Source organism: Vidua macroura, chromosome 9 (genome assembly GCF_024509145.1).
Source record: "Vidua macroura isolate BioBank_ID:100142 chromosome 9, ASM2450914v1, whole genome shotgun sequence".
Lineage (NCBI taxonomy): Eukaryota > Metazoa > Chordata > Aves > Passeriformes > Viduidae > Vidua > Vidua macroura.
Genome location: NC_071579.1, coordinates 13304702 through 13327272, shown reverse-complemented (window position 1 = coordinate 13327272; position 22571 = coordinate 13304702). Strand labels below are relative to the sequence as shown.

The 22571-nt window shown below is 37.1% G+C and overlaps 1 protein-coding gene across 6 annotated transcripts in view; it reads right to left on the bottom strand.

The window, feature by feature from the left end:
• The window catches only part of COL11A1 (collagen type XI alpha 1 chain), a 132188-nt gene that overhangs the window by 59057 nt on the left and 50560 nt on the right, over window positions 1-22571 (bottom strand). For all 6 annotated transcript variants that reach the window (XM_053984536.1, XM_053984533.1, XM_053984531.1 and 3 more), the window contains 18 exons: window positions 22165-22227; window positions 20716-20790; window positions 19323-19406; window positions 19100-19156; window positions 16625-16678; window positions 15153-15206; window positions 14986-15039; window positions 14352-14405; window positions 10902-10955; window positions 10737-10781; window positions 9325-9378; window positions 9192-9236; window positions 8706-8759; window positions 8195-8239; window positions 6996-7049; window positions 4861-4905; window positions 3271-3324; window positions 3146-3190 (listed from right to left, as the gene is read on the bottom strand). In XM_053984536.1, the coding sequence (XP_053840511.1) occupies window positions 3146-3190; window positions 3271-3324; window positions 4861-4905; window positions 6996-7049; window positions 8195-8239; window positions 8706-8759; window positions 9192-9236; window positions 9325-9378; window positions 10737-10781; window positions 10902-10955; window positions 14352-14405; window positions 14986-15039; window positions 15153-15206; window positions 16625-16678; window positions 19100-19156; window positions 19323-19406; window positions 20716-20790; window positions 22165-22227 (990 nt within the window). The remainder of the gene's footprint in view (window positions 1-3145; window positions 3191-3270; window positions 3325-4860; window positions 4906-6995; window positions 7050-8194; window positions 8240-8705; window positions 8760-9191; window positions 9237-9324; window positions 9379-10736; window positions 10782-10901; window positions 10956-14351; window positions 14406-14985; window positions 15040-15152; window positions 15207-16624; window positions 16679-19099; window positions 19157-19322; window positions 19407-20715; window positions 20791-22164; window positions 22228-22571) is intronic.

The following is a 22571-nucleotide window of genomic DNA, read 5'->3' as shown; positions in this document are numbered from 1 at the left end:
TGACAGCCAGCTGAATGTGATCCAGCAGTGTGCCCTGAACACTTTCTGGCAGCCAAGAAGGCCAAGGGCATCTTGGCCAGTATCAGGAATAGTGTGGCCAGCAGGAGCAAGCAGGTCATTCGTCCCCTGTCCTCGGCACTGGTGAGGCCACACCTCGAGTGCTGTGTCCAGTTCTGGCCCCTCAGTTTGGGAAGGACATTGAGATGCTCGAGTGTATCCAGAGGGGGCAACGAGGCTGGTGAGGGGCTTGGAACACAAACCCTGTGAGGAACGACTGAGGGAGCTGGGGGTGTTTAGCCAGGATAAAAGGAGACTCACGGGTGACTTTATCACTCTCTACAACTCCCTGAAAGGAGGTTGTAGCCAGGTGGGGGTTGGTCTCTTTCTCCAGGCAGCAACTGACAGAAGCAGAGGACACAGTCTAAAGCTGTGCTGAGGGAAATATAGGCTGAAAAAAGTTTTTTACAAAAGGATGATAAAGTACTGGAATGGTCTGCCTAGGGGGATGCTGGAGTCAGCATCCCTGGATGTGTTTAAAAAAAGATTGGATGTGGCACTTAGTGCCATGGTTTATTTGAAGTGTTAGGGCATGGGCTGGACTCAATGATCTTGGAGGTCAACCAAGCTAGTCATTCTGTGTGACTCAACATAGAACTACTCTTCCAAAATCCAGGCAACAAAAACTCCATTTTCATCTGATGCTTAGTTGTAAGATGGCAGCAAAGGTCTTTGTGATGAATAATAACATAGTAAAATATTTTGCTATGATGCTATTAGTTTTTTATATGCTGAAGTAATACTGCTGACTTCAAATCTGAGTAATATTTGGACTGTCCATAAAAACCAGGAGAGAATGACAATGTGCTCATGTGACATTACTAAAGAAAAAACAAAGCAAAAAGAAGCAAGAAAGCTTTTTATTTAATCCTCATATTCAGAAAGAACATGAGGATTATGCTTTTTGCATTCCTAAGCCCACAAAAATTTTATCTTCTCCCTCATCACCAAGTGAGATGGACTGCAGGACTAAACCCATTTTGAATTTGGAAGTAGTCATAGAGTATGCAACAAGAACTCTACAAAGGGTGATAGAAGTAGATCTGGTAGTAGTAAACAACTCAAAATAGGCAAGGAGGCATAAAAAAAAAAGAAACCAAAACAAACTTCCTCCCCCCCCAAAAAAACCCACAAAAAAGCAAGCAATCAACCAAAAAACAACAAAAAACAAAACAAAACCCAAACCAAATCTAACAAGAAAATACAGTTTTTCAATAAAATGTGTTAATGCAAAAAAAAACCCCAAAAGCAGTGACACTGTAACTCATTGAAAAAATATACTAAAAACCAATCTAAAAGCAGTTTTCCCATGCTTTCTCTATGATGAAACAAAGTTTTATGTGGTCATCTTATATTGCATAAATTTAAATTTAAAGGTGGCTTTTCTTAATATTTAGAAAGAAATGAAAAAGGCAGTGTGAAGAATACATCAAAAAAGCTTCAGTTGTAAAAGTTGCTAGGTTATGGCCAGTAATATGGCCAGCAATAATTACATGAGAACCCTTAGCAAGGACTGACCAAATGGCTGCCAAATGAACTGAAACTTCTTCAGCTTTCACAGTGAAGTTCCAGCTATTGAGATCTACAAGAGGCTGATTTTATTCCGTGTAGGAGGAGAGAGCTGAATGCTCTATTTCCTCCTCTGCTGGTAACAAAAAATAAAATACCTAAAGAGTTCTAGTCACATTTACTGGTCAGTACAGAGATAGGCCTCCTCTGATCTCCCTGGACCATTCCAGATCTATGGGGGCTTCCCTGAATGATAAGGTTATTTATTTTGTTCTCTTGCACTGCTCTCCCCCATGCAATGGCAGCTGAATAATTTCAGTAAAAAAAGGCCTGTGAGCACACCCCTAAAACACTAAGAGAACAAGTGATGAAATAGCTTTGTGTGACCTTTGGAGGTATTCAGTAAAATTCACTCTCTTACTGCAACTGTGAAATCAGTTTTAAGAACACAGAAGTATTGTAGACATTGTGCTAATCAGTATTCATTGATATACACAGATATATATACACACATCTATGAAATGTATTTATATATAAATCCTGTATTTTGTCCAAGCAGAATATTAATCATCCAATAAGGCACAAGAAAAATCTGGAGTTTTGAACTGTCCAGTCTCCATGGGTGTTAAACACACTCTTTTTCAGCTTAGATTTAATGAGCAACTCTAAAATGAGCATGCAGCCTAGACAAACTGTGGTTTAGGAAGGCTTGAAAATGCACAGCAGCTCTTGGAATCTGAGCCAAGTTCTTAATCCAGCCTTTTTGGCAAGACAGTCTTCTGCTTTAGAAACATCTATAAATATCTCTAGACCATATCTCTATCTATATATAGTTATATAGATATATATTAGCCAGCAGAGCCACAAGAGTGGATTTGCCTGTGTGCTCAGGAGTCTGATGGAGTCTGTCGTGTGTCTCATTTTGAGTGCTGAAGGAAGCGTGACTTTAAACCAACAGTGGCCAAAGTTTCAGCCACCACAGACCATCAGGAGTCAGCCCAGACCGCAGTGGTTGGTGTTTGCTCTAGGCAGAGCTCTACACACAGAATTAATGGTATCAGGGGAAAGAAGAGCTTTCTTCACATTCATATACATAGATATGACTGGGGCTGTCCATCACTTCAGCAAAGCCAAAGATCTGGGACAAAATACCTTGAGCCTAAAAAGCCATTGCCCAATGTACATAAAAAATACAGATCTATTTTATGGCTCTGTCAAAACAGATAAAAACAGTATTGTCACTGCAAATCTCTATGATGCACAAGCCTCTCAATATCCACTACAGTATCTACTAATAAGAGAGGGGATATCTAATTCTCTACTCAAGGCCACTTTAGAGAGAAGTTACCTAAACTGGTGCAAAGAGGATTGAAAACCATTCTAATAACTGAAGGTTTTATATTCACTTAGTACTGGTGTAAATAACCACGAAGGTCACTGATTTAGGCACTGGACTTGATATGCCTTTAGGAAAAGGCAAAAATAAACTCACTGCTGTGAGATAAAGCACACTGCAGTGAAGGAGACAGAAGAGGCTGCAGTGTAAAAAGGGAAAAGAATTAACTGCAGTCAGATTTACCTTTTCACCTTTGGATCCCTTGAGTCCACGTACACCATCAGCACCCTAAAGGAAGAATATAAAGGATTACCCACATGCATATATTCAAAAGATGTGAGAGGAGGAATCCAATAATTAGATCTTACCTTTACACCACGAGGACCTGGATATCCAATTGGACCCTGAGGACCTGGAGGCCCCTAAAATACATTGAAGCAAAGAACATTTGTTTGTACAGTTTTTGGTTAGCAAGCAGTTCTCTTCAGAATCAAATCCTTATTCTTTCAGTATAATGGATGAGACAGCAAAATAACACTGGGCTGCCTGCCACTAAGAAAAGTTAAGGCATTAAAAAGCACCATTCAATGTCACTATAAACTATTAATAGAATTGTGAACTAATTATGAACTTGGATTTAACTTTTATATTTGGGAACCATCTATCCATAATATAAATTATCTGAAACAATGGTAATTGTAAAAAGGAACAAACAATCAGAAACAAAAAATATATACCATTAAGAAGCCAGTGGTGTTTTACTGGAGAAAATTTATAGGCTAATTATGATGATGACACAAGTCAAAAATAGAGACCAAAATAATGGGAATAACAAAAAACCATGGTGTTAAAAACAAAGAACAAAAATGACATCCCAAGCCCAGAAGCTAAAAGGCTCATGGTGCTACCACTACTGACTGGTGCCTGGATTATTTTAGTTACATTTTGCTGAGTATTTTAATGATGTTCAGCTTGGATCTATGCAACCTGATGGCAGGGCCTAGAGAAACTGAGTTCCGTGAAAGGGTGGAAGCCAGGAAGCCTGGAAACATTATACCTCTGAGCTGCTCTGCTGATTCTCCCATGTTTGAGAAAGACAGATAACAAGAACTTTTACTAATGGGGACAATGAAAGAGTCTTTTTCCTCTCTCCAATGTGTCTTTTCACAAAACCTTTGGACTGTTAACATCTCTGAGAAACTGAACTTTCTATCAAATTTGGCTGAAATGGATCAGTAAATTCAAAAGACATAAGAACTGGCAGATGGCAACGTGCCTGGACTTTCAAAACATAAATGCTGTGTGTAAAATTTATCTTAAGAAATCAGGATACATATCTTTTACAGATAACAACGTTTCTGACAAATATAATATGCTGATGTTAGTGGTGCTGTACTTTCTGAAATGTTCTATTAATTCATTCATCCTGTCATCCAGGATACAACCTTTTAGTATTGCCCCTGAAAACAGAAACTGAATTCAGGTGCTATAAAGGGTGCTATTCTGGATAAATAAGGGTCAATACTGAGTAAGTAGAACACTGTATGGAGCTCCAAGACCCTTTCACCTAAAAAATGCATGGTCTCTGCATGTAGTTTTATACCTTCAAAAAGAGCAAGTTCTGAAGAACGCTTGTGAGTACTCCATACAACAGAATTGAAAACTCAAAATATCTTCAAGTTGCTTGTATGAAATGTGTGCAACTTTTCATTGGCACTCCACCAACTCCAAGATGAGTTTTACTTTAAAAGAATAATCTTTATATTATTTATAATCTCTAATATTTTTAATATATATGTTTGTCTGTGAAAAGATGTTTTAAATGTGCCATAGGTGTCTATTGTTTTCTTAAATAGCTCTTGTTAGCAACAAATGTGACAAATGTGTCATAAAGATGAAAAACTGCCAAAAGTTTTCTTGAAATCTATGTAAATAAATGGAAAAGTTTAAAAACTCACCAATGCACCTTTATCTCCAGACTGACCCTCTTTGCCAGGGTGACCCTGTTTTAAAAGAAATGTATCTGATTTGAAAAGCAATAATTTTTAAGGAGTGACATTTTATTATAAAAACACAGTTATTTAAACTTTTGAATTTCAGGTCATAAATCACATTTATTTTGTATTAGAATAGACACACAAAATTTTTAGGAAAGGTTTTACTTTCAATACCAATACGATTTAGATACAAAGGAGAAACTAGACAATAGTTACATTCATGTCAATATTTTCAGGAATATGCTGACCAGTCCTTTAGTTTAATTATTATTTCACCAGTAAGAGGCTTTTAATGTAAGAGACTCTCACCTTTGATTTTGAAACGAGGCGGATTTATTTTGTAGCATAAAGATATTCCTAAAAATATTTTTTAAATTACAGAATTTATCAAAGATTCAAAAGAAGGCTGATCTAGTTTCAACATTCTATGTCTTTGTTCTAAACTCTGACTTGCTTTTTAAACAACATAAATTTACATTTTAGACTTTGATTTATATCACTGAGGTTAATACTACAGCACTCAAAACATTAGCCAATCCACTGTTTTCCTTTCTCACAAAATTTGCACTTAAATTACAAAATTTAAAGGCAATTTAATGAAACTGAAGATTAACAAATAATTGTGACTAGGCTGCAGGAGGGCACGGAGTTGTGAGGGGAGACAGCTGGGACACTGTTCCACATTGACAGGGGAAATATTCCATACAATATGATGTCATACTCAGTAATAAAAGCTCATGGAAAGGACGAGGAAGGAGGACATTCATAACCAACTTCCCAGCAAGTGGCTGCCTGCAGATTGGCAGCAGTGAATGAATCCCTTATTTTATTTTGCTTGTGTGCATAGCTTTGTTCCACTTATTAAGCTGTTGTTACCTCAGCCTAGGAGCTTTCTTGCTTTTCCCCTTGTGATTCGGTGCCCTCCCCTGCTGTGGGAGGAGTGGGCCAGTGAGTAGGTGGGTATTTGGCTGCTGACTGGGATCGACCCGCCACAGCAGGGGTCAGTGTCATGTACAGACCTGTGCTGACACCTGATTATCTCTTACAGCATTTCCCCCCTGCTTTGAAGGTTTAACAAGATGCAGATGACAAATAATGCTTGTGTTTGGAAATTAACATTGGTTCCAGCAGACAGGAAGGGATAAGGGGAAAAATTCAAATGTTTAGACAATGATTCAAGATACACTCAGCTGGACAATCATTGCACACTTAACATTCTCCACTAAATTGGTACTTTGGCAGGTAAAAGGCTAGACTGTGAGAGCCCTGGGAACAGTTCTGTATTTGCAATATATTTGCAGTGACCTTGTTAAACCTTGCTAAAAGTCAGGTTTAAGAAATGCAGATTTCACCTAAAAGAAAAATTGTAAGGGACAACTGCATGGGGAGGATAGACAAGGTCTCAGAAATAACATTGTCTAAAGGCTCTTAATGGTATAAAAAAAGTATGTTTTTGCTGCAAGAAAACAAGTGTGTGGGCATGCCATTATGGCCAATGATTCCATTTAAGCTGAATGCCTAAGCTAGCTGCTCAAGTGGTTACACTCTGTTCACGTGACAGATTGCAGCCTCACAGTGAAGCTGAATTTCTTGGCAATCACAATGTTTGGCTTAGATATGTCCCAGTCTAGACAATGCAAGAAGCACCTTAAACACATAATATGCACCTTAAGTCAGGAAACTGAGAAAGATGTAGTCTGTTCTATGTTTCCTCAGAGAACAAGTGGTGAACATTTTTACAGGTGATTTGCTCTGCCAGACTGACACAGTAGGATACAGTGGAACATTATTTGGCCCTTTGTGTGTTAGTAGGTTATTTACGCATCCCTGAAGATGTTGCAGAGACATTTCAACATCTGGGACCACATTTTAAAAGCCCACAGGTGTTTTTAGCAGCTGCTTCAAAAATGTAATTCTCTTTATTTTAACAGCTCAAATGATATAGGGAATTTAGATGGATTGTATAATGCTGTTGCCAGCTAGGACTACCATTGCTTTCCCCCTCCATTTTATTTTTGTAACTCAGGTATCTAGAAGTATTTATCACTTAGTAAAAGCAGTTAAACATTCAAAGGATTAAGTATTTATTTACTTACAGGAGGCCCATCAGAACCGGGAAGGCCAGGAAGGCCAGGCTTGCCTTGTGGTCCCTAAATGCAGTAACAGACACACATCTTAAAAACAATAGCAAACATGTCCAACACATGTGACCCTAAGAGCTAAGGACATAAAATGCAGTCATACCTAAGTCCCTTGATATGGATATCAGGGATATGACAAAAATAAAACTGAAGCCAGAATGACACTTTCATACCAGATATAAGTAAGGCCAGTTCTTACAATCTTTAGCCTACAAAAATAATCCATAATTTTAAATGAGATGCTTGCCTGAGAACAGGCTTCAGGAATTACCCTATGAACATGCACACACATAACACAAAGTGGGGAAGAGTTCTCCAATGTACAAAATTAAGTACTATTTAGAATTTCAGGAATAAAAGGATTCACCAATGAAAGTTATCAACAAGTTCAAGAGGCAAAGAGTGCAGGATACAGAACTCCAGTGCTCATAGCTGAAAGGCCTGGTATGCCTTTGTGAAAGCCTAGGAAATGCAGATATCATGGGGCTTGTCCATTTTGCTAGAATAATACTTAAGCACACTGACAGGTAAAAAGTATTAATTTTTCCAAAAGAATAGAGTAAACAGTAAAGAGGAGAAAAATCAAAGAATGAATTGAGCAGGAATTCAGCAAAAAGGAGAGAATAAAAAATCAGCATAAAATTCAATAGTGACATGTTTGAAATGAATAAAGACAGGTTTCAAGCCACAAGAACTTGTGCAAACAGATGAGGAAAAAGCCACCAAAGGACACTACAGTATGCCAATTACACTGCAGAGTTATGCCATAATATAATCCTTGAAAAAAGAACAGAATCAGACTTGAATATGTAAAACTGTGTTATAAAAAAGAGATTAGGAAAAATAATTTTTGCAGCTTGCTGTGAAATTAAGTAACCTACAAGTACAAATTGTTTAATATTGTAGACAGGATTCTGAAGATAATAACACAAAATTAATCCAAAATAAAGGGAGGAAGTTATGCTTGTGAACAAGGATATATGAGAGGAAAGCCATTGGGTATTCATTGGTTATTCATTTATTGATGATTTCAGGAAGATCTAATATTTAAATTTAGCTTACTATTCCATAAAAGATAGCAAAGCCCTCAAGCTGATAAAGAAGGTTGTGGCACAGAACTCACTGTGAAGTAACAAAATAATGCTGTAACTTACTTTTTCACCAGGAGGCCCAATAGGACCTTGAGGACCAGGAAGCCCCTGTTAGAAAGAAGCCAGTGTGAGAAACCAGGGAGAACAATGTACATACATTCACCCTACTAAAGGTCTCTCATTAATCTGTTTCAACACACGGGCAAATAGAAGTGGCTTTTTTTTCCCCCCTTACAAGTTAGGTCAGGAGTTTTGTGTGAGTCTTTTGCACAAGCCACTATTCTGGCAGTAGGTCTGTAACAAGATCCTATTCAGAACCCTCCTCCAGGTGTGGCCATTCCTACAGCATTCCAGGAACACTGAATGAGTCATTTTTCTCCTGAATGAAAAATCTCTCTGAAAACTTACTTGAAAACTCTGCTGCCACTGCCCTCAGCACATTTGCAGCATTATTTATAAAATCCTTGAAGCTTTATCGGTTTTGCACATGCAAAGCTAACGTTTTAGTAATTTCCATTTATTAAACATTTGCTGCACATTACATCGTATTTCTTGAGAGTTCTTTTACACTTACTTGTGGGCCTGGAATTCCTTGCTGACCAGGAGGTCCTGGTTCCCCTTGAGGACCCTAGCATGCAAAAAAGTAGCAGGGCATTAGGTTTGCATTTCTGCACTACAGATCTTCATTGTCAGGACTAAAAGGAGTACAAACTCATCTTTGTTCCTCCTTCTTTAAAGTCTAGCAGCAACTTTCTCTCCAGTATGAAATTTTTTTATGCTAATTATTATCATGACCTTTTCTTTAACAGAGAATAACAGCCCACACATAGGACCTGAGCACTGGAGTCCATGGTGCTAAAGGAGTCTGAGAGAAAGCATGGTCAGGGCTTTTGGCTGAAAACTAAGTAATAGAAGCCTTGTCTTTTCCATCTAAAATCATAATGAATCCAAATAGTTGACATAAAAGTTTAATTAAATGGAAGGGATGGCATAGTTGCAGGGATGAGCGAATGTGTAAAGCATTCTCAGAATCTTTCTAATTCCCAGTTTACTTACTTACCATGTTTCCCTTTGGGCCTGAAGGTCCATCAATACCTGCAATGCCCTACAACAAACAATATAACAAGAGCAATTTTCAGTGGACTTCCTTTTTTCCTTCTGGAAACTGGAAATACTCGACAGCTCATACGTACAGGTTGTCCAGGGGGCCCGGGTGTTCCTCTGGGGCCCAGTAATCCCCGTGGACCCTGCAAGAGAAGAAACCCTTATTGACACCTGCATGATTTTTTTCTGAACAGAAATGCTGTGAGCAGGACTGGCTGAGGAATGGAATAAGGAGTAGGAAGGACGAAGGGAAAGCAACATGGGTGTTTAGAAAGAAAGAAAAGAAGAAAGGGAAAAATTCACTGATAACAGGGCACTCCTGTTATAGTTTCCTCAAGGGCACTATATTTCTGAACAGGATGTCAGTGTAAGGGCAAGCTTTGTTTTAACCTCTGTATGGTCATTTCAGAGAAAGGTGGGAGACTGATATTTGTATTTCCTGGTGCAAAACACTGGCAGAGCATCTTCCACTAAAATTTCAGCTGTGTCTTGGCCTGAAGGTCTGACCTGAACAGTAATATACATATTTGTATTCCTTTCTTTTGAAAACATGATGGTGTATCATACTCTATACTACTATCCTAAGTACAAAATGATGTTTTTATCTGTAGTAAGGATCCAATAAGTAATTAAAAATCGCTAGCAATTTTATTACAATAAATACAAGACATTCTGGAAACAAAAATTAGATTTTTTGCTCTTATCCCTAAAAACTTTCACAAAAGACCAATGGATAGTTCATCAATAAGGTGAACAAGATTTTAGTCTATAACATAATCTTTTCATTCTATACAATGTGAATAAGTAGGAGTTTTCATTATTGTGTCATCATTCATATTTTGCTGCTAAAGTAGGCAGAACGAGTCTCCAGTCTCCTCATGTATGGTATAGTCACAAATCACTGACTCTGACTGTAGCAAGGTCTTTATACTTCGTGAGTAGGCAGCAGTAGACCAGACATTTAGGGTAAAATTCTCCTTTTGAGGCTTGATTTCTTGCCTGCAATGCAGAACTCTGTTCTGCAGTGACAGCACCTGCAGAATTCCAACTGACAGGAGTGGAAATTCTGTATGTGAAACAAGTGTAAAATACACAATGAAGCATGGTAGCGTGAAATAAGAGAACCCACACCTTACTTTCTAATAAGTAGATATTTAGGTAACAGTTTAGAAGCAACAGGGGCTTGGCTGTATTCCTATGTATCAAAGACAGCAGTTACTGATTTTACACAGTTGGCTAAGAAGTACCATTTGTGATTCTGGAAGTTGTACATACTTAGCTAGATATGTCCTTGACTTAATTCTAATCCTGTAACTGGTGTTTCAACCCTAAACAAAACATTCCAATTGTTTGCTTTTCAGCCAGAAACAGTATTCTCTATATGCAAACATGTGAAATAATTTTTATACCTGCAATTCAGAATAGTTCAATAGATTGGAAAAATATCTGAATGTGACTTTTGTTTGTAACAGAAGCAGAAGAATAAGAAAGAATTGCTTACAGCTTCACCTGGGAGACCTCTTGGTCCAACTTCCCCATCTTCTCCCTGTTTTTGTGCAAAAGGAAACAAGTTTTAGGAAAAAAAAAAAAAAAAAACATTTATCATGACCTTATTTTCATTATATGAGGATTCACTCTAGATTTTCCTGTGTGAACAGCAACTTACTCTTGATCCATCTTCACCAGGTAAGCCAGGAGGTCCCTGTGGGCCACGGTCTCCCTGTAGGATAAGGAAAGTCATTAAAATAACTGCTGGAAACTTTCTGCTGCTGGAAACAATAATGGATGGGAAGGGAAATGAAAACAAATATGTTAGCTGAAGTTCAATGTGTCAAAACATGTCTTGACACAGTGATACAAATCTCTAAAGTATGTAAAATCACTGATTAAAATAATTTACTCGGTAAAATCTTTCATTACATTAGTATAAGAACAGATGAGCATTTTTGAAACAGTGAATGATTTGCATTTGTACAATTTCACTCTGCAACAAGAGTTGGACTTGGTGATGCTTGTGGGTCCCTTCCAATTCAGAATATTCTGTGATTCTGTGATTTTTGGCCCCAGAACACACACAGGCTACATCTACAAAAGGTAGTGTTACCCATATTTTCCTTTGTCTAATCACCACCTTCCGTCTCCCCTACACAAAGCATTAGTGCAGTAAAATAAGATGTGTACATGGGGCAGAAGTTAAGAAACCAGCTGCAGGGCCCAGGAATATACAGAGATTTACTAACCACCTTTCAGAACCATGCACCCTGGCACCAGCTACTGAGCCTTGGGACTGGCTTGTCTGAGGCTTTGGAAGGCAGCCAGACCTCCACACTTCCCCTCAGAGGCTGGGGCTTTTCAAGTCTGTATATGCAGAACTTCAGTAGACTCTGGACCATACTTTTCGGATTTATTTTTCTTTCCCAGTTCCTAAAGAGAACTAGTGTGCTACAGAGCTCAAACACCACTGACTGACCTCCTTCTGGGCAGCGGGCTTTGAGACTGTGACTTCCTTCTGGCATTGGACAACACCCAAGTATTCATGCTGTTTGCCTTAATTTTATCAGTGTCTCCAAGGAGCCTGACCACTGCTGGGACTCAGGTAGAGATATATGGAGTCACTGTTCAGTGGCTCTGTTCTTTACACTTCCAAACTTTCCTAGGGAATTTCAAGTAACCCTCATACACCCAGAGCACATCCCCCAGTACTAGGGATATTAGGACTTTATTCTACTGCCTTTCTGTCCTCCTCCAGCATGGAAGAGAAAGTGAAATTTTATAAACAGCTCTCTAACACCTTCAAGATGAATTCATACAGCAATTCATGTATTTTTCTAGGGTCTGCAACTACTCTATGCTATTTGCAGTTAGAGAATGTGTTTTTCTACATGTTAAATGACACTTCTGAAAGATGACACATGAAAGGCATGGTCTTTCCTCTGGCTTCCAATTAATATCCAGGTGAAGACTGACTTAGGCTTTCAAATCCTGAAATAGTTCATCCCTTTAAGGGCTACCTTTCTCTTCTTGCAGTCATGTGGTGCTTAGATGTAGATTAGGAGTGTGCATTCAGTGTCCTGGTATTGTCATTCAGTAAGAACAAAACGTCCTATCATTATCAGCATTCAGTTTTTCAGCTCTCTTTCTTTCCTTCAAGTGTTGTCTTAAAGCCTGGATTTCTTTTTCTTTGGGCCTGTTTTAAAAGTCTAAAGTGTCTTGCTTTACACCGAAGAAGAGTTGTGCATCTAGTAAATCTAAATAAGAAAAGTTCAAAGTCACAGATAATGAGGTTAAAAGAAATATGACTTCATGCAATATGATCTGCTCTACACTGGAAGTCCAAGAATCTCATTCAGTAACTCCTGTCTAAAAACTTGTGTTTGACAGAGACATAACCTAAGCAAGACATTCATTTTGCAACTCATATGTCCAATATTACTAATTCTAAAATCAGTCCTGAAACTTTACTCTAAAGTTATGTTTTTCAACATTGATTCTTTTACAGCTGAAATATACATACATACAGCTGAAATATATCTTTACAGCTGAAGTATTTCTGTTGAAATACTTCAACAGAAGTATTTCACTTATCTTGCTCTGTTTATTATTGCAAGCCAAAGAGAGCTGAATATTTGCATTATATGTTGTCACTATATAAGACTCCAAGAGCTATAACTATCTTATCTGGCTTTGGACTGAGCTGTTTTCACAAGGACAATAGTGCATACTTTTACAGAGGATTTCTATAGAAACACAAGAATGTAGTGATTTTTAAATAGTGGGATGAAAGAATATGAAAATAAGTCATTATTTTCATTACTATTTTGAAAATTTAAACCCAAACTTATTTTTCTAATTTTAGGATTTAGGAGAGGAGATGTGTGCTAAATTTTTAATTTTGGGATGGAAATATGGAAAAAAATTAATATTTGGAAAAAAAAATTCTTTATGACTTGGAAGGTACTTTCCAGGCTGGAAAGCAGACACATAGTGCCTGATAGGCCAAATTTCTGTTCAGCCCTCCAAGTGCAGGTGGCAAGTGCTTAATGCCGAGCCCCCTCTGCTGTTGGCCTGCTGAGCACGCTGAGCTTCCATTATGGGATGCACTGACTGCTCTGCACTCTTTACCTAAACAGGGATGCTGAAAGAGGAGTAAAAAAATTCTTCATGACAGCAGATGTTCTTTATCCATTGCAAACAGAACTCAAGGGTATCCTTAGATGCTATTAAAAAGAACTACATTAGGGTCTGGTAGCCAGCACCACTGAGCTTTTCTAGGAAGTACAACTGTGCTTACCCACTGAAGGGTGAGGTGAGGTAATAATTCCTCGGCCACTGAGCTTTAGCACATTTGGAAATGGCTTTGATGACATTCCCATTCACTATTTCTTTCATGGTGCACTGCACTTACTAGGACAACAGTAAAGGAGGGACACTCAGCAGGGTGCTAGCACCTACATTAGGGTATAATCTGAAGCAGAAATCCCTGGCTCTGATTATTTTTGCACTTTATAGGGAAATATGAAGTCTCATTCCATAGATTCGTTCCATAGACTTGCTACAAAAGGAACAAGTACTTTAGTTGTTTTAAATATTACTAAAAATATTCCTAATTTGTCTGACTTGACTGTGAGCTTTCTTAAGCTGCAATTGTTGGAATAAGCCCCACTAAACAATTCATTTGCATTTCAATTGCAATTGAAATTATTCATATCCATTTTTTTGAGCAAACTTCTAAGGACCTTGAAATTTGGCATGATCCTGATACAGAAACTTCATGCTGATTTCCTCCCTATTACTCTTTAGACCAATGACTTTTAAGTCCAACAGGCAAATTCCTGAACTAAGAAAAATAGAGCAAAACCTAGCTGAAGATGTGATCTAAATTCTGCAAATATATTTAAACTATAAATTTGTATATATTTTTGTCTATTGATTGATATTATTCAAAAGTTTCATGAGGAATACATTGCCTGATAGTACAGCTATTATTTGTAAAGTGAAAAGCTGACATAATTTTAACTTCTCCCTCAGTCCTTAGTGCTGTTCTTAATGAATAATGAATTATTTCTGGGACTCTATTAGTTTGGTGTTGTATAAATGTACATATTTTTCTTCTTACCCGGTTACCTTTATCACCAGGGAGGCCAGGAAGACCATCAAATCCTCTGTCACCCTTGGAAAGAAATCACAGCTTTAGTAAATGATTGTTAAATTGTTTGAATAAATAGTGCCTTCCCCTAAAATTTAGTTTCTACTTTTGGGTTGGACGTACACTTTTGTTACTGAATGAAACACACGGGGCTGAGCATATAGATCAAACTCACAAAAATTGATTTTACAAATTGTAGCAGGAGAAGATGCCACAGCTTTTTCACTGTGCTGTAGTTATGCTATTTATAAAAAGAATTTTCACAATGAAATGAAAAGCTTGATTCTAGCTGCACTTTGCAATTGAAAAACTGACTTTACTATTACTGATACTCTTTAACTAGAAACTAACTCAGAGAGAGAGAAATCATGCCCAAGAATCAAGTTTCTTCAAAGTCAGACTACTAGGAATTACCATTAATTACCATATTTTAAATGGATGATTCATTCTCAGCTCTTGCATCTGACCCAGCTATCTGAAACCTCAGTATTTTCACTTGAGAGGAGAATTTTGGGTTGGTCTGGATGAAACTGTGGTACCTACATAAAATCTGTCTAGCACATTCCAAGACTGAACTAAAGCCTCAGGTCTCATTATTATTTACCTTTGCACCAGGTTCTCCTGGCATTCCTCTGGCACCATCAGCTCCAGGACGTCCCTGAAAAACCCAAAGGGGTAAACATTTGAAAATGCAATGGAATCAATTCATATTTAAATACATTTAAACAAAAACTATTTACCCAGAGCAGAACTGATCTATATGCTACCTACCCTTTTGCCAGCTTTTCCACTTGGACCAGGGGCACCTTGGACACCACGAGGACCCTGTGTTTAAAGAGGGTAATATTTAGAATTCCATTAATGTCAGCAAAAAGCTAGTAAAAAACCTCACCTCATGAACAAGGTATATTTTTTTCTACACAAAGCTGCATTTTTTTCTCTAGGAGATGGATTCTGGTTCCCAGATTCCCATTAGTTTTAAAAGCACATGGGCATCCAAACTGGCCTTAGCATTATGAATTTTAACAAGTTTCCATGAGATGGCACTACACATGGCGTAAGTAATCATGTAAGTGTCTTACATTCTTTTCATGGCTTTAAAGATCTCATTCCTGTAGTTTGAAAACCTTCTTCCTCTCATGCCAAAATTATTTTATTATAATTATAATTTATCATTATTTAGTGAAAACAAAAGAGTGCTTATTTCAGATATCTACACAAACATGAGTTGTGCTAGTAAAGAGCTCACATGCTGTCTTAGCTTTACACAACATGGGTTTAACTAGAGAGGGACCAAATTATGCCAGACCAAAAAAAATTTCACTTTCCAAACTTTCACTTGACAACTGTATGGGTGTAACTGTAGCAAATTTTCTCACCCCCAATCCAAATGCATTTTCAGGTGAAAAAAAGCAATGGTAAGGACAAACCATTCACAAATATTGTGTAGGAAAAGAAAAAAACATTAAAAATATAAGTAAGCAAACTTATTTAAAGACTGTACAACTGTTCAGAATGCTTATTTTCTTTTTTTTTTTATTATTTTATGTTTCTACTGCAAGTGTCCATGTGCAGTTTTAAGACAGGCAGTTAGTAATACATCAAATCCATGATACTACTTGAGATCTGGCAAAATCGTTGTTTGGGATACTTATTCCATTATTTCTTTCACAATCTCCTTATTGATTTTAGATTTAAACTGAAAGATTTCCATGTGTTTCAGTGCTCTTTGACATCACTGCAGAGAAGTTGATATAATAGTAGGCTGAGAAGCAAAACATGCACTGACTCATAAAGATTTATTCTTGCTATGTCACATCTATAGTGAAAATATCCTGTTTAATTACTGACCAAATTCAACCTCCCTCACCTTATGAGATCTGATAAGTTCAGAGACCAAGGTCATCCAGTTGCAGACTAACATATCATTATTGAACAGAGAAAAAAGCCTGAAGTGACAATATTAAAACAGGTTTTCAACTGATGACACTCTACATGTGATAATTGTTCTTTGTTATACAAAGATTGTTACTTTCATATTTCAGAATGAACATTCAAGCTACAATTGATTTTAACTACAATTTTAATATTGATCAAGCTATTGAAATGATAAGATAGTATCATGAAGGATATTTTTCTTCAATTGCATGCAGGAAGCATATAATTGATTGATTTCTTCCAATTGATATGAATAAATTTTCTTAAAGATAAAACATGCTCAGACATAACAGAGGTTATTGTACCTGGGGTCCTGGTTCACCACTTTCACCTTTAGCACCTGCTGCTCCAGGTCCACCCTTGATGAAAAAAACCCAACATATATTGTTTAAGTATATAAAAGCTTCTTTAAATTAATAGGTTACTTTCTATTTCCATACATGAATTACAGGGAGAAATAACAAATAATCCTCTATTCATCAGGAGATGTGAATTCACCATTTGTATCTACAGATTTATCTACCTTGATTTATCATTGTCTAAACACTGGGCAGAAATATTTCTCTTACAAAAGAAAACTGCCATGGATTTGAATGCAAAATGTAACCCTTTGTTCTATACTACTATTGGAGACCTAGATATGAGTACAGTAAGAACATAAGTAGTGCAATCAGCAGTGCATCTATTGTAGGGAACAAGACAGAGCTGAAAGCCACCTCTTTTTACCTTTATTTCTATATTGTACAGAAAAAAACCAGTCTCAGAGTTCAATCCAAAGATCACTGTAGTCAGTGAGAAATACTTGTGTGATATTTTAATCAAGTCCTTTGTGACCCTGGCCCTGAAGAAGTGGAGAATGTATATAACTACATCTCTTTATTATTATGAAATGAAATATAGATTTTAAGAGTAAATTTTAATCATAAACAGGCCAAGACCAGATATTCATTCACAGTGTGCATGAAATCAGGGGCAGAACTAGTGAAAGTATGTAAGATGTCTCACAAAAACAGACAAAATAAACCAAAAAATCCTGGCATGCACACATAGAATACACTCTCAGAAAAGAAGATATTGGAGTTTGTTACTATGTGCAAAAGAATAGTTGCATTTTTGAACATTGAAACAGGTTGTGACTCAAAGTATGTATTTTATATGAAACAAATCTTGCAGACCTTTGGAAACTGATACTCCTTCTACGTTAACATTGGAAGAAAGAAGTAATCTAATGGCTTGGCTTAGTGCTGAGTCTCACATCCTAGAGTGGAAAGATCCCCACTAACCTTGCAGGTATTAGTTCAAGTCCTAAGCAAACTGAAAATCAGATCCCAAACTGGTACTGGCAGTGGAGAAAAGATTGGTTTTGGTAGGTTGTGATTCTCTCTTGGGGTTTCTCTGATTTAAGCTCTGCTTTTATTATAATTGATTACATTTAGTATCTGTAGGCAGACATTTATTTTTATGCTATGTTAACTGAGCATGTGAAGACCAGATTCAACTGATGCTAGACTGGAGCTTTGACACTGCTATGTTTAAGATTTTTAGTAACTAATATGTTACTAATGTATCTTATTGGCTACTGATTAATTTAACCAAATGCATATAAAGACTAAAAACTCCAAGTTTTTCATTCTTGAAAGAAGCTGCGTAGAAACACAGTTTACAGACCAAGAATCTTGCTTTTGGAGATGTAGGCAAAAAATGTTTCTAGATCAAAGAGTTGGATTTCTAGAGCCTCCTGGTGGTTTAGAAGCAAAACAACTATTAATTCTATTAATTTTGTTGAACTTTGCATACAGGAATTCATGAAGGCTTTTAAAACACAAAAGCATGACTATGAAGGCAGGTTATACCTCTGCTAAAGGTATCCAACCCACTGTCAGTATCATACCAGCCTTTGCAAAGTCCTCCTTGCTTACAGCAGTTCCAGAGTTTTGTCTGTACAGACTGAATGTTATCTTGCAGGTCTCTTGAACTAAATGCATCACTGGAAATAGTGTATGAGTTTGTTATATAGACCAAATACATTTGACTCTTTTTAAGTATTGCATACCTAATTGTGATGAATCAGGAGTCTGTGAGCCAGATTCTCTGCTTGGTAGCTACTATTTACTTTGGTAAATAGTAATTTTCAGTAAATTTTCAGTAAATTCTTCCAATTTACTTTGGAAGAATTACTGTAGAAAAGAAGTACTCTTGTACAGATCTGCTTAAAAATACAAGTGTACACACTCTGTACAAATACTAAGATATTTTAACTTCCACAGGGCCATTTCCAGATCATTTGGTGTTAGCAATTGAATCAAATTCAGGACTGAAATAAAAAAAGTCTAATTCTTTTAGAAACCTGTGGCTCTTAATTGGTTTTATCAATGTTTTTTACAAACTTTTCAGATTTAGCTTAAATATTGAGTAAAGATGATTCTGTAGACTCTTGCTTTAGTATCTCTTTCTGTAGAGTTTCATATTTACTACAACAAATTATATTAATAGTATTACAGAGATGATTGAATGTAGAGGGATAGTTATTTAAAACTATTCACTAGTTTTGTAAGTCCAGCAATGTGCTCTCTCTGAACACCACAAAACCTACAATAAAAACTCTTTTAGTTGCATTGAAGACCTTGAATAAGAATACAAACTACAGCTTTAAGTATGTAATATTAATTTCAAATAAGTACAAAACAAGTACAAATACAGAGGGGCAGGCAGGGCCAGAATGAGATCCATGGGCTACATCACCATGTTCTTAAACCTCTCACCTTGTTTTGTCAACTTACCACAGGACCTGGTCTTCCAGTGAGTCCCATAGGACCAGGTGGACCTCTCATAGCAATCTGAGAAGACAAACAAACAGAACAGCAGGTTCAAGAAAAAAGCTGCCAGCCAGCATACATATCCTATACTTACAGAGTTTTAGAATGTGTTAGGAAATACCCCCCATCTTTGACTTTACATCCTGCAGGATATAAAACAAATTAGGTTTTGGCTCCTTGTGCTCACCCTAGCTTGCTGAAGAATAGCTTGTGCTTGAGCTTCCTGAGCTGAGATTGTTGGGCCCTTCTCACCATCTCCACCAAAGCGGAACTGCAAGTACCAAAGCAAGAAAAGGATTTAGAATTCATCAAATCTAAATCATACTTGTTACTTGCTGCAATGGTGCAAACAGCTTCAAAGTCACAAGGTCACAGTCTTTAGTTCATTCTACTAACTTAAGAAGATGGCTGCATGGAGGCCACTGCATCCAACATGAGTATGAAGTCACTGGTGATAGTGACTGAAGTCTAAATTTAATCCCTTATGAGCAAATATTTTCCTGATTTAATAGGATTTTGGTTTCCATTTGTTTGTTTGCTTGTTTATTTAATAAAGAGGCCAAAATAGACTTTTACTTGCCTGCAAAATGTCAATAAAAATATGTACCAAAATTAATTCATTCTCTATGCATTGGTAGCTACTCACATTAAAAATGTAATTTAATTTAAGGCAGATGCAAATGTGAGAAATGTTTGGTATCTAAAATAAAACAGTTCTGTGTAATTTCTGACAATTTAAAAATAAATTATAGAATAAAAATTTAAGTGCTCATTCCTTTGCTCCTGCACTGTTATTGCTAATGAAACTGCTGGCAGAAGGTTTGCAATGTTGCAGAAATGCTAGGCTGCAACAAGAACCACAGCTTTTCAAAGGTATGGCATACACTGGGCATCAGGGCCAATAATCCTGCACTGCCCACAACAGTTTGTCCAGTTTGCCTACACCCAGAGTTGACACAGATCTTTTTCACCCATAGACACATTTAGGAATAATTAATTCCAAGCACACAGTGATTTTCGTACCCCAGCGCTGCAAGATACTTTAACAGCTTTGGGCTTGTTCCTCCACCTGCTAAAACAGATGGTGTTTTGCTTTAACTCCAGTGGGAGTAGAGTTGGCTATGTGCATATATTTCTATTCAAAGGATGCACTGACTCTTCAAAGAGGACACTGAAGTCCGATTTGAAGCATGGAATACTTGAAAATCTACATGTCAATGAGACTTGAAAGCACACACGCCTGTTGGGAGTACAGGCTCTCTGTACAACAGCAGACTCGTTGTTTTGGACATATAGTAGCAAAATACAGTTACTGCTAAAAATATAAGGTGGTTTTCAGTGTCTGCAATTCACTCATGTATGTCCCAATCTGTCAGCCATACAGGAGCTAAAGCATATGGGTTTTTTTGAGAAAAAAAAAAGACCCCATATGTATGAATTTCAAATGCTTATGCCATAAAAGAAATTCTGTATCATTCTCTCATTACACAGACAAAATTAGATGAAAAATAAAATACCTATACATTTCTTGAAAGACACTTCCAGTTTTGTAGGCTGCTTACCCTGTAACCACAACTTACCGGCAACATTAACATGGTGCCTGGGGGACCTGCTAAACCATCAGCACCAGGAAGTCCAGGGCGACCAGGTGGACCCTAAAAGAGAATAGACATGAGACAAAAAAGGTGAGAAAAAAAACATAGTCATGTAAGGGAAACCTTTTGAGTCACTTACATAAATTTATACTCATAGAATGGCTTGGAAAAGACCTCAAAGATCTAGTTTCAACCTCCCTGACATGGGCAGGGGCACCTTTCACTAGACTGGGTAGCTCAAAGCTCCCATCTTGCCTTGAACACTTCCAGGGATGGTGCAGCTATCTTGGCAACCTGTTACAGGGCCTCACCACTGCCAGTGTAAGGAATTTCTTCTCAATATCTAATCTAAACCTGCTCTCTTTCAATTTAAAAACCTTCCCCTTTGTCTTATCACTATGGACCCTTGAAAAAAGTCTCTCTGCACCTCTCTTGCAGCCTTCCCTCATAGCTCAGCCTGTCTTCGTAGAAGAGGCACATAAGAGCGGCAGAGGGGCAGAACCACCTCACTTGACTTGCTGCTCACGCTTCTTTCATGCAGCCAGGATACGGTTGGCTGCAAGTGTATGTTACTGGGTCATGTCAAGCTTCTTGTCCACCAACACCCCCAAGTCCTTCTCTGCAGGGCTGCTCTCAATCCATTCTCCTCCCAGCCTAATTGCTGCAATTATATATTTGTGTCGTGTCTGGTCCGTGACAGGCGCATGACGTGCTTAGTCAAGAATTTCCTCATGATGAATTCTGTAAGCAGCCAGTTAAAAAACTAAGTACTGTCAGTAGTTATTCCTTTACTAGGTGTTAAAATTCCCATTTTACAAGTTCAAATTCTGTATATATTTAATTAATCTACAGGACAGAAATATGAAAGAAGTGTAGATGCTGACTTACTAGCAAGGTAAAGCATTGTTGGGATTTTAATATTATCTCATTATACAATGAAGTGATAGAATTTTAACATCTTTCATATATAAAAACAGCATGAAAATGCTGGATTGACCAGTAAATTATCTCTTATAAAACACAAGAAAGCCTTTTAGTACCATATTTTCCTCAAATAAATATGTTTAGGCTGTTTTAAAATTGTGTTGGTGGTGGCAGTAGGAAAAGGCTTACAAAATTTTTTAAAATTCATTCAAATTTGTATGAAATGTTTGTAGCTATTACTTTAGTATATTTCTAAACACATCAAACCAGAAAAATACTAACAAACCATAACTTTAACATCTCCTTGTATTTACAGCATGTATTTCTATCACTAAGAAAATGTTTGTCCAGATTCTCACTTGATTTGCTTAGCTGAATGAATCAGCCTCAGTTCCACTGACATTTCTAACCTATGTGGATCTATTTCAAATCAGGATCTTGTATACCCTTGTATAGCAATTAGTGCAAGATATCCTATGAATGCATGGGATAACCTGTTTGTTGACTTACCCTTTCACCAGGATCACCTGGAGGACCAACAGGACCTTGTAAACCTGGGGGACCTGTAAGACCCTATAGAAAATGAATAACATAATTATGCTGAATGCTTGAAGACTTTTGAACTATTTTTTCTCTTGAAAGTTATGATGAACACATATTTGGATAAAATAATTTATAAAGCAGCATATTGTTTTTTCTTACAAAATTTTATAGTCAACATTCAAAACTTAGATTTTTCACATACCATCAGCTTGTAGCTTGATCTCACTGAAAATGCTAGAGATGACCCTTTTCTATTCCCTTCTAAAAGTCCTAAATCTGATACATATTTGGGAACTATAATAAGACCAATATTCTGTTAACTTGTGAATGGAAAGACACAGTGGATAAATCAAGTGCAATAAAGGAAATTGTGA